At 47.3% G+C, this 11949-nt stretch overlaps 1 protein-coding gene across 8 annotated transcripts in view; it reads right to left on the bottom strand.

Moving 5' to 3' along the window:
- Nucleotides 1-11949, bottom strand: part of plce1 (phospholipase C, epsilon 1) — an 82301-nt gene that overhangs the window by 17357 nt on the left and 52995 nt on the right. For 7 of the 8 annotated variants that reach the window (XR_009936963.1, XM_062527123.1, XM_062527126.1 and 4 more), the window contains 13 exons: nucleotides 10159-10900; nucleotides 8547-8726; nucleotides 7973-8090; nucleotides 6886-7057; nucleotides 6365-6487; nucleotides 6033-6169; nucleotides 4286-4524; nucleotides 4047-4108; nucleotides 3575-3740; nucleotides 3152-3259; nucleotides 2600-2716; nucleotides 2191-2349; nucleotides 1372-1531 (listed from right to left, as the gene is read on the bottom strand). Coding sequence is in view for 7 of the 8 variants with exons in the window: in XM_062527123.1 (XP_062383107.1) it covers nucleotides 1372-1531; nucleotides 2191-2349; nucleotides 2600-2716; nucleotides 3152-3259; nucleotides 3575-3740; nucleotides 4047-4108; nucleotides 4286-4524; nucleotides 6033-6169; nucleotides 6365-6487; nucleotides 6886-7057; nucleotides 7973-8090; nucleotides 8547-8726; nucleotides 10159-10900 (2483 nt within the window). In the remaining variant the exon portion in view is untranslated. The remainder of the gene's footprint in view (nucleotides 1-1371; nucleotides 1532-2190; nucleotides 2350-2599; nucleotides 2717-3151; nucleotides 3260-3574; nucleotides 3741-4046; nucleotides 4109-4285; nucleotides 4525-6032; nucleotides 6170-6364; nucleotides 6488-6885; nucleotides 7058-7972; nucleotides 8091-8546; nucleotides 8727-10158; nucleotides 10901-11949) is intronic. The other variant, XM_062527127.1, reaches the window with a different exon arrangement.

Below are 11949 nucleotides of genomic sequence, written 5' to 3'. Positions count from 1 at the left end.
ACACACGCACAAGCACTGGTACAAATACAAAGACACTTGGTCTACGAGACATTGGCACACATACACACTCACACACACACACACAGTCCAACTGTCCAAATACAGACTTGATGGCCAACACATGACTAATATCAGCACACACGGCAATTTTACCTTCCTGGCCACAAGAAGCTGGAGAGGCTGTGAGCACATCAGCTGGGGGGGGGTGAAGGATGGGGACAGAAGAAGTAGGGAAGGAGGGAGGGAGTGAGAGAGAGAGAAAGAGTGATGGAGAGAGAGAGATAGAGAGACAGAGGAAAATGTAGAGAAGAAGACAAGGGTTAAAAATGGGACATGTTCAATTTGTTTTTTGTCATTCTGAGGGGAGGACACTGATATATGTTGGGCAGACAGCTGGCAGACAACTTAAGTGCAGATGTGTGATAGAGCGAAGGCTTCCTCGGACCTCATCCTGGACATCAATCCTAGACAGCTGAGTTATAATGGCGCTAGGACCCTAAACCCCCATAAACCTGTCACTACAGAGAAACCTGGACAGATTCTCTGTGTGACACCCAGGGCTCTATATATAAAGATCTTTCAATTGGTCTTCAGAAAATGAAAAGGAGAGTAGAAGGTTAAAGGTTCCTCTGTGGTGACAACAACTCGTACTTTAACACATTTGAGTCAAAACAGCCAAAAGCCAAAAGTCTTGAAGGTAGACTTCAGTAAACGCATGATCCAAAACAGACATTATAAGGTCCTGGGCGAAAAAGTGTGCTTTTCTCTCTTATCTGCCGTGACACAGTAAACCAGACTTTTCACGCCATTCTGGACGTCTGGTTTTTATCGCTTTTCAACACCCTCCAGCGCCTCGAGGCCCATTCACAAACCGCTGACCACATGAGCCAGCCGGGCTAGAGTTAAGACAGATCTCAGGCTAGATACCCAGAGAGTTCCAACAGCCCTTGCTCCATAACTACACACACACACACACACACATCACACTGTTGGGGCACAATTCCCTTAAAACTGCTTCAATAAAAATGTCCTTCCAGAACTGGGAAATTGCAAAACATTCTACATAATATTGATTGTTCTCATATAACTACATCTTGTTACAGTATGTTACATACACCTTACCAACTTCAACAGCCAAACTCTACCATCTCAGTGCATCTTTGTCCAAAATGGACTAACGCAATGTACAATAGGATACACTACCTACAGCAATTTGAAATGCACCGTGACCTGAAGCAGGACTGTTCGGTGAGTAGGAGAGGAGTGGACAGTGATTGGACACTAACGGAGTGTGAGTGTGAAGGAGGACGAGGAAGAGGAGGAGGAAGAAGAGGTGGCCATTGAGTGTGAGTGAGGAGGAGTGTTTCTCACCATCGGACAGGGACTCGTAGTCATAGTCGTACTCATCTTCCTCCTCCTCCTCTTCCTCTGGGGTGTTGCCCAGGGGGCCGCCGCTGCTGCTGCTGCTGCTGGTGGTGGAGGTGCCGTTACTGGCCTGAGCCTGCATGCCCAGCTGAGCCAGCTGATGGGCCTGAGGGACGAACCACACACACACAAACACACACACAGTCACTTACACATCAGATAACAGAGTATAATCATAAACACTCACATCTACAAATTAATAGTTACAAATAAACTTGAGCACACATAAATCTCAGAGCACAAATACAAACACACACCCCTAAACACACAAGTCAAAACGCAAATGCATATGACCAGAAAACCAAGCCACATGATGCCCTAAGAATCAAGGTCATGGGCAATATCAGTATGTCTGATAACTGAGAACTCAGCCAATGATACTGGAACACAATTTGACTCCGTTCCATCAGTGATAACTGATCCAATCATGACCCTAACCAAACCCCACACCTAAGCCTCAACCCAAACAATTACTGCCTACCATTTCTTCACACTATGCAAGTTCAAGTTCAAGTTTATTGTCATGTACTCATACAAATAATTTATAAGTAATGAGATTCATTGTGCTCGAGTGTCTAGAAATAAATTAGAAAGAAAAAATAAATAAATAAATAGATACTATACAAAGAGGGGTTGGGTAGCACCAAGGGACACCCAGGAGCAACAGGGACAAGGAAAAACTCCCTTGTTCAGGAAGAAACCTTGGATGGATGCATGGAGATAATGAATTCTACTGCAGTACTAGTTCTACGGAGTGCTCCTGACCTTCTGTTTGAGGATGTCCACGGGTGCCTGGTGGGCCTTGAGCTTCTTGTTCTTCAGCAGGATCTTGCCCTTGAGCTGCAGCGGGGAGGGCAGCAGAGGGTCGTCCGAGAAATCGCTCTCAAACAGGAAACGGGTCACCAGCTTCTCCCCAAACACGGTCTGCAATGAGGACAAGAACCAAACGTCAGTTTATTCAATGTTGGCTCACAGAAAATGGGAAAAAGTTTTACCACAGGCATTCAACTAGCGGTTAGCAAGGTATTTGCGGGTACAGAAATGATGCAACACGATCCATTCTCCATTTGAATCTTGTGTTTACTAAAACCGCACATTCAAGCATTCAATTAGCCGCTAGGAACAAGGGATGTGCAGGCACAAGATCACTGCATGACCATTAGATGTACAGCACCTTGAAGATTTCTGCCATCTTGCGCTGCTGAGGTAAGGAGCAGTGATTCTCGATGGACAGGATCACCGGCATCTCGGAGTTGACAAACGCCGTGCGGTTTATCGCCTCCACCACTTCCTGCGTCCAACAACATCAACATCGTCAGCAAAACACACAAACACCCTCCAGCTCATCTCTCCCCTCATCTCCAGTCTCCCACTTATCAGGAGCCTTGGAAGCTTTAAAAGTCTCCTGATGAGGAAACGCTTATTATGATTATTATGATGATGGTTATTAACATAGTTTCATTTTCATTCGTTTGTGTATTTATTTATTCGCTCATTTATTTATTTATTTATTTATTTATAAGAGCAACGTGCATAACATTTGAATTAATCTGCCAGTGTCAGCCAACTGGCTAATTTTCAAACGTAATCTTCTGGCGAGATGTTTGGAGAACACTTTAAGTGGTCAATTATGACGATTATGCGTGAGTGTGTGACTACATGTATGTGTGTGTGTGTGTATTTGAATACAGCTCCAGGCCTCGGTTGGAGAGAGAAGAGTTCCTACCTTAAAGGAGATTTTGGTGGTGAGGGTGTGGCCATGGTAGATGACTGGCAGGCCATCGTCTCCATCCCAGCAGTCCAACTCCACACTTCGACAGCCCTGCAGCAACACCTGCAACGTTCCCACAACATACCATCATCATTACAACCCAATCACTCACCATCATCAGTCAAACTCATCCTTATCTTACAAAAATACAACTCCACTACACAATAGTACAAAACATAATTTCACATATCCTCAGGGGCCAGGAATAAATCTTTTAGGGTTCTACTTTTGATCACTAGAGCAAATCTTCTTAGAAAGTTTCATTATTCGGTCTTAACTGGAACCTCTGAAAAGTTCTGTGACTCCAGCCCAGATCCCCTGCCCCCAAACCACCTCCTCCCCCTACCCTTGTGTATAGATCTGGTCTGGGCTCCCCACCTGAGAGTAGAGCTCCACGGAGGACTCTCCCTTGAGCTGGTGGCCGGTGAGGTAGGTGTTGTGGGAGGACTCGATGTAGTAGAAGGACAACGGGTGCTGCAGCTCCTCAGGGCTCACCTCCGACTCCTCCAGCTTGGAGGCAAAGTTGTCCTTGTCCATGAGGAACCTGAGGACCACGGCACAGGGTCAACCATGCTGGCCTGATGCACAGCCAATACAATACAAGATGAGGACTAGCAATGATGGAGATTGTGACGCAAGATGACCGTAATCAATATATGGGATATGAAATGTGCATAAGAACTAACTATTAAGTGGACATAACGGGCATTAAGTGCACTTAATGTGGACCGGTATTAGCATGTAATTCATTAACAAACCACCAGTATTAGTATGTAATTAATAACAGCAATGACACCATTCAATTGGAAAAGGTTTCTACTGTAGATGATTTCCTCAAATGGAAACATACCTGGCAAAGCCCTCAAAGGACATCCAACCCATCTGCCGCATACTTGCTGAAGGTTCAAATTTCTTCAGGGGACGAGAGAGAGAGAGAGAGATCAATACAGTTGGAGACAAATGCAGAGAGTTTCCCTTGGGATCAATGATAGTATATTTTATCTCAATCAAATTCAATCTAGCATGAATACAATTTTTTACTCAGATCCAGCACAAGGTGATTCTGGGAAATGTAGTTTTCCTGCTGACCTGAATCAGTCCTAGCAGCTGCTCGTGGGTGAGGTGTTCTCCCTGGCAGTTGACGAGGAAGTCGCTGAGCTGTGTGACGGACAGGCCGAGCACGCCGAGCGAGGCGTTCTCCACGCCTGTGCCGTTGCTCATGATGCTGGCTGCCGCGATGGCGTCCGAGATCTGCTTCTGATGGTCAGGCAACGGTTGGCGCGAGCGGATGAAGAGGCCCAAGTCGGAGCCGTTTCGTGTAAGCAGGTCTACAGAGACGGAGAGGGGACATCTGTGATCGATCATGGACTGGCAAAAAACAAACTGATGAATGAACCTTCTCACTACACTCACTTCCATTCACCACCACTTGAAGTCAAACTCAAAACAGTGTACGGCATAAATCACGCTTCATTATGTTCATAAATATCAAATCTCGGAGTGCACTTCTTTTGCTTACAAAGTTGTTTAAGTTATTGTTATGGTTGTGGTTATCTTATGGTATTTTGCAGGCGCTTTTGTCCAAAGCGACATAAAAATAACAACAATACAATAGCTAAACGTAACAGTAAACAAAGTTGGTGAGAAAGAGAACAGCAATAATAAACAACAATGTCAATTCAATCAATAGCCTAATGAAAATAAATTAATACTATAATATACAAACCGTAACCCATAAGAAGCACTTAATAAACTAAGTGCATGTTGAACAGATATGCCTTTACCCCTCTCTTGAAAGACCCAAAACTATCACAGGAACAGAGAGCACTGGGCAACTCATTCCTCCAACAAGGAACCACTGAGGAAAAAAGCCCTGAATTTGACCAAGCGTTTATGGCTGGCTGACACAACAGACGGTCATCAGAAGACCGCAGTGGGCGGTAGGTGGTTGGGAATATACATCTTGATCACTGAATTAAGATAGCAGGGAGCAGTTGAAGTGTTATGATGATACATTGGGCACCTTTTGGAGCAATGTTGCTGGGCAACCGCATAACCGGCTCTACGTGTTCTGATTAGATGCCATGGTTATGAAAATTTGACTGATGATTAAAATTCTCCAGAAAAAGAAAACATGCAAATATCAATGAGAATGTGCTAAAACAACAGCACTATGGAACACTGGTCAACAACGTTGCTCAAAAAGCTGCCTTGTGCATCCGCAGCTTACAGCAGAGTCTCATTGCAGTGCTACATTCCAAACCGCTATCTGGAACTGATCACAGATCAGTCCTCTCTTGAGAAATGAACCTGTCATCGTAGTGAGACATTTCATTTATCTGTTCGGAATCACATCTAGCAGTGTGAATGCAACTCAATTATCGTTTCTAAAGTGAGGTTCACAGGGCATTACATCTTATCAAATCATCATGTCAGAGAGGAGACTGTCATGTTCCTGAGTTATGCTCTGTTTCAAAGAATAAAGAATGTAGTGCAAGCTGCATGGAGCCTGCACAGTATTTATGTGCAAAATGTAACCATTCAATAGACCCAAAGGCAGTGCAGTTACTACATTACACATTTACTCATTAGCAATTAGAGATTGATACAATCTCCACTATTATCAATGCAGTTGAAAAGATTAATAAAGCTGAAGTGAACTGAAGTGAAGTGAACTGAACGCTACTGTGAAGTTTATTTGGAGGTCCACACCCTGCTAGTGGAGTTGGTAATCAAGAATACTCTAGAGCCCAATTGCTGCTAACAATATTCCACTACAGCTACTTTTGCCTGTTGACCTTTATCGTTCCTGTGCTGTGCTGTACTTCTACTGTACCTAGGTCCGGTTGCTGTCCTGTGACCTTGTCCTCGACCTTGAGGTTTGTGCAGAGGGCGGGCGAGTCGGGGTCGGAGCGGGTGCAGGTGACGGCGTACGTGTCGAACAGCTCCTTCAGGTCCTTACGGCTGCGGATACTAAACACCAGACACAACGATGACCGTAAGACAATACAAAGGACAGGGTACAGTAAAACTGCTGAGAGAGAGAGAGAGAGAGAGAGAGAGAGAGAGAGAGAGAGAGAGAGAGAGAGAGAGCGAGAGAGAGAGAGAGAGCCCATACGGGAGGACTGTCTGGACTCATCTTTCATATTCGCAGTACTGGCTATTTACCTGAAGGACTTGAAGAGCTCCACAAACTCCACGAAGCTCATGGTGGTGTCGGAGCTCATGATGTTCTGGAAGCCCTTGAAGCAGTCCTTCCCCCGGCCATGCCACGACCTGCTGGCCCAGGGACTGGACACACACACACACAGACACACACACACACTCCAGCTGTTTATTCTAGATCCAAGTCCATATGGCATGCCCTCAGACACTGTATACTTAATATTCACTTGCACCAACTGGAAAGTAAGCACATTTTTATGTTGGGCTTCAACAATCAATCGCCATCTATTCTGGTAACTTGGTAACCGGTTTGGCTATTATTTGGAAAACATCTCAAAATTCACTGATTGCAGTTAGTTGCAGCCATACTTCGGTGTATATTAACTAAATGCAATTAAAATTGTATTCATTTATATTGCATCAATGTCAAGGGACATTGCTATTTAACACTGGTGTATGTGCATATTGACCAAAAGTGCAGAGGGAGGGTGGAGCCATGTTGGGGTGGGGAGGGGAGGTCTCACCTCGGCTGATTCTTGGCGCTGCAGGGTATGATGGGAGAGGAGTGTGGGCGGGTGGGGTGGGAGGTGCTCGGAGAAGGAGAGGAGGAGGAGGGCGATGAAGAGGGAAGAGAAGGGCCAGGGGACTGGCATTTATTGGACAAGGAGAAGGGTCCAGGAAGGCCACTGTTGTCTTCTAAACACACACACACACACACACACACACACACACACACACACACATACAATTACATAACAGAGTCGACCTTGAGCCATATTCAAGCCATACTCCAATTACATTTGTACTTGTACAAATAAATGACTATAAACTACTGTCATTTTAGAAATCATATACAATCATGTATTACCAATGTCTGTGATGATATTGCCTAATACAATGTTAAAGGGATAGTTCGGATTTTAAGACACGAAGTTGTATGGGTTCCCTGTCAGCAACGTAGTGCATCAGCACTGACTTACCCCCGACAGCGTCCTGTGAGCCGAGATCCAGCCGGTTTTTGATCGTTTTTGATGCCGGACTATTTTCTTCAGCAAGTTTCTGGGGTCACGAAAGTAAAGTGTTTTTCTTCTCAAAACCATATGCGTTCAACAGAGTGATATATTTGCACCACAAAAACGTTGTCCAGCTGTCAGTGGCGCGCAGTGATAGGAATCGCGAAAAATAAGTAAGTGATAACGAGGTTTGAATTTTTCCTGGACAACGTTTTTGTGGTGCAAATATATCACTCTGTTGAACGCATATGGTTTTGAGAAGAAAAACACTTTACTTTCGTGACCCCAGAAACTTGCCGGACTACTTTCTTCAGCATCAAAAACGATCTAAAACCGGCTGGATCTCGGCTCACAGGACGCTGTCGGGGGTAAGTCAGTGCTGATGCACTACGTTGCTGACAGGGAACCCATACAACTTCGTGTCTTAAAATCCGAACTATCCCTTTAAATTGCCAAAAAATACTAAACAACAAAAAAAAAAAAAACCTCATAACAGTTGTTCTAGATTGAAGGCCAAGTGGAGACAATGTGGCAGTTGTAGAGCTTTTCTCTGCAGCATTAGGTGCCTTTGTGTTGCAGAGTCGTGCGGTCTCCTCACCTGTTTCCTCTGGGTCATGTCCATCCGGCGTGTCGGACTCTCTCCTGCCCAGCGACTCCTTACAGCTGCGCGTCTTCCTCACCACCATCTCGTCGTCCGTACCCTCGCCGCTGTTCTCCTGGAGACCACAACAAACACCAGCACAGGGATTATGTGTCATGTTTCACCACTGAATGTACTGTATGAGGGGTGTGTGTGTGTGTGTGTGTGTGTGTGTGTGTGTGTGTGTGTGTGTGTGTCCCTTCCTGGAGACAACAACAAACAGAGCCATTTAGTACATAGCACCTCATGTTCTGAGCTTGTGTGTTCTTTTATGGTGAATGCCTCTGTGTAGGGAAACAGTATGGCTGTGACTATGCCTCTGCCTGTTATGAGTCGTGTGTGAGTCGGCCTTTGGGTTGGAAGTGTGAGTGTGTTTTTCTATTGTGTGTGCGTGTGCTTGTGTGTGTGTGTGTTGTGTCTTGCAAGTGTTTCTGTGTCCGCCCACGTCTCACATGTGTATCTATCTTTGTGTGTGTGTGTGTGTGTGTGTGTGTGTGTGTGTGTGTGTGTGTGTGTGTGTGTATGTCCTCACCCTGATGAGTGGCTTCTTCTTCTTCTTGCTGACGGTGTTGATGCCCAGTGGGCTGCTCCTCTGAGACGCCGCCTTGTCTCCGCCCCTGCCCAGCGTGCCCCCACCGCCCGCATTCCACCGCCGGCCCCCAAACAGCTCGATGGCCTGGGCCAGTGTGGGGCCCTCACAACGACCATCCTCCTGCATCAGCACACACACACACACACACACACACACACACACACACACACACACACACACACACATTATGCACAGTGATAAAGACAGATATGAACACTTAACCAAAACACACAGACACACACACACACACACACACATATTGCATAACCATTTATGTTGCATAACTATTTACAGTATTGAGTCCTGTGGGCTGTATTGCATAAGCAGCTGTGTATGTTATCATTCAGCATTTGGACTGAGGTGCATATCCATTTGAGAACAGACGCATGCCGGACACCAGCAACATTAATCCACCCGTGTGTGTGTGTGTGTGTGTGTGTGTTTGTCAGCCATAACCACCTGAGAGATTCCAACTCCAAATTTAGACAGCCATTGTCCACCACAGTATTTTCCGATGTGTGGGAGGACTCAAAGTAACCTTTGATAAAAGCATGCTATAAGTAAGTTTAAAAGTGTACAAAGCCACACACTACATTCATCTCTGTTCGGCACTGTCTGTCTTCTGTAAAGCGCTTTGGTGCACTTTAAATGCGCTATATAAATAAATCATCTTACCTTACCTATCTGCACAATATCTCTACTGAATGGTGGCATTTTGTCCCTATTTGTTGGGCTATATTGGGTATCTGCCTCTAATTTTGCATATACAGTATGATGGCTTGCATGTTTTTAAACGTGTGGCTGCAACCCAAGGATAATACAACTTTAGTGACTTTAAATAAGAAGCTACTGGTCCCCGTCTCATCTTATAGAACAGCCCGGAATGGCGTCCACAGGGTCTTTACCTGATAGAGCCTGATGTAGTGGCCTTTACCCAATAGAGGCTGATGTAGTGGCCTGATAGAGACTGATGTACTGTATGGGTCTTTACCTGGTAGAGGCTGATGTATTGTAGTGGTCTATACCTGAAAGAGACTGATGTATTGTATGGGTCTTTACCTGGTAGAGGCTGATGTACTGTATGGGTCTTTACCTGATAGAGGCTGATGTATTGTATGGTCTTTACCTGATAGAGGCTGATGTATTGTATGGGTCTTTACCTGGTAGAGGCTGATGTACTGTATGGGTCTTTACCTGATAGAGGCTGATGTATTGTATCCACAGGGTCTTTACCTGATAGAGCCTGATGTAGTGGCCTTTACCCAATATAGGCTGATGTAGTGGCCTGATAGAGACTGATGTACTGCATGGTCTTTACCTGGTAGAGGCTGATGTACTGTATGGTCTTTACCTGATAGAGGCTGATGTACTGCATGGTCTTTACCTGGTAGAGGCTGATGTACTGTATGGTCTTTACCTGATAGAGGCTGATGTACTGCATGGTCTTTACCTGGTAGAGGCTGATGTACTGTAGTGGTCTTTACCTGGTAGAGGCTGATGTACTGTATGGGTCTTTACCTGGTAGAGGCTGATGTACTGTAGTGGTCTTTACCTGGTAGAGGCTGATGTATTGTCTGCGTAGCCACTGCAGGCGCTGGTCAGGGAAGCGTCTCATCCTGCGTGCGGCGGTACACAGCGCCTGGAGGCCCTCGTGCAGCATGCGCGCCGTGTGTCCCGGCGCCACCAGGTGCAGCAGCCGGTTGTCGGTGGTGCCGTGGCCGTGGAGGAGCGAGACGGCGTGCTCCCCGCCGCTCAGCGCGCTCAGCTTGTGCAGCGCGCACACGGCCGCCACGTCGGCGCCCGGGTGCCCGCGGAACACCCCCTTCACCGAGGCCAGGTCCAGCGCGCCCTCCGTCAGGCCCGTGCCCAGCGCCACGCCCCCGGTGCTGCTGCTGCCGCCGCCGCCGCTCCCGCCGCCGGCGCCCGGGGCCTGGAGGGGGTCGGAGGCCTTGGCTCCGGGGAAGGCGCCGCCGCTGCGGGGCCGGCCCCACACCAGGGTGCCGTTGTCGGGCAGCAGGCGCAGCGAGCAGCGGGCGCTCAGACGGCTCTCCTGCTCGTAGTGGATGACGGTGGCGCCGCGCAGCAGGAACTGGTGCACCTCGGCGCGGACGGACAGCATGTACCAGGGGATGAGCTCCGTGCCGTGGCCGAACGGGCCGTGGGCGTCCTCGGGGGCCACCGGCGGGTCGGCGCCGCTCTCCTCCTCGCCGTCTCCGTCGGCGCCGCAGTGCTCCGACCCCCCGACCTGCTCCTGACCTTCGACCTCGGCATCCGAGAGGTCGCCGATGGAGAAACTGTTTTTTGAGTCCGGGAGAGAGAGAGAGAGAGAGAGAGAGAGAGAGAGAGAGAGAGAGAGAGAGAGAGAGAGAGGGAGAGAGAGAGGGAGAGAAAGGATGAGAGGGATGAAGAAAAAAAGAGGAAAGAAAGAAAAAATCTTCAAGCACCTTCAGTACATGCTGCATATCATGTGCATGTTGCTTTAGACATAAAAGCTTCACATGCATGTCAACACTTTATGCAGCACCAGGCTTGTGAATGAGTGCAAACCAGCACATTTACCCACAAATGCAGAACACTTGTTCATACCAGATCCCTTACAGAACAGTCAGGCAACTCTTCATTCCACTGCGAAGACAACTTTATTATTGCAAACACGCTAGAGGATGTAGCATTAATGGATGCTCCCCACAATGTATTTGGCTGCTCTTAGGCTAATTTGGGGACAAAAAAAAGCATCATGCATAGTTTTAGGCCTTCTCATATCCCGAGGGACTGAGAGAGAGGACGCCAAGCCGACAGCTACAGAGAGAGAGAGAGACAGAGAGAGAGAGACAGAGAGAGAGAGAGAGAGAGAGAGAGAAAGAGAGAGAGAGAGAAAGCATGTACAGTATGTGCACACAAAGACTTACACAACACGGTTTGAATGCGAGTTCATCCTGGATGGGGTGAGAGAAAGCAGTGACAGAGGAAAGAGAGGAAGGGAAAGGGGGAGAGGAGAGATGGATAGGAGGAGAGAGGAAGAGAGAGAGAAAGAGAGGCAAGGATTAGAGACAGAAAGAGAGGGTGAGGAAGAGTCAAGTGAAAGGGGCAGAGGAGGGAGAGAATGAGTGAAAGGGGAGGAAGAGGAGATGAGAGAGAGGGGAGGAAGAACAGAATGAGAGGAGGGAGGAAGAGGGGATGAGAGAGAGAGAGGGAAGGGAGAGAATGAGAGGGGGTGGGGGGTGGAAAAGGAGGAGAAGAAAGGGGGTGAGAGAAAGTGATGGTGCTGCACAGGATCTTAGCTTGTGCAGGCGGAAGCACAAGCGCTCTCACTTGGAGAGGCCACGAGACTGTCCGGAATCTC

The sequence above is a fragment of the Sardina pilchardus genome, chromosome 22, assembly GCF_963854185.1.
Source record: "Sardina pilchardus chromosome 22, fSarPil1.1, whole genome shotgun sequence".
NCBI lineage: Eukaryota > Metazoa > Chordata > Actinopteri > Clupeiformes > Clupeidae > Sardina > Sardina pilchardus.
Note: the sequence above shows the minus strand (reverse complement) of the source record. Positions and strands in the feature narration are given on the sequence as shown.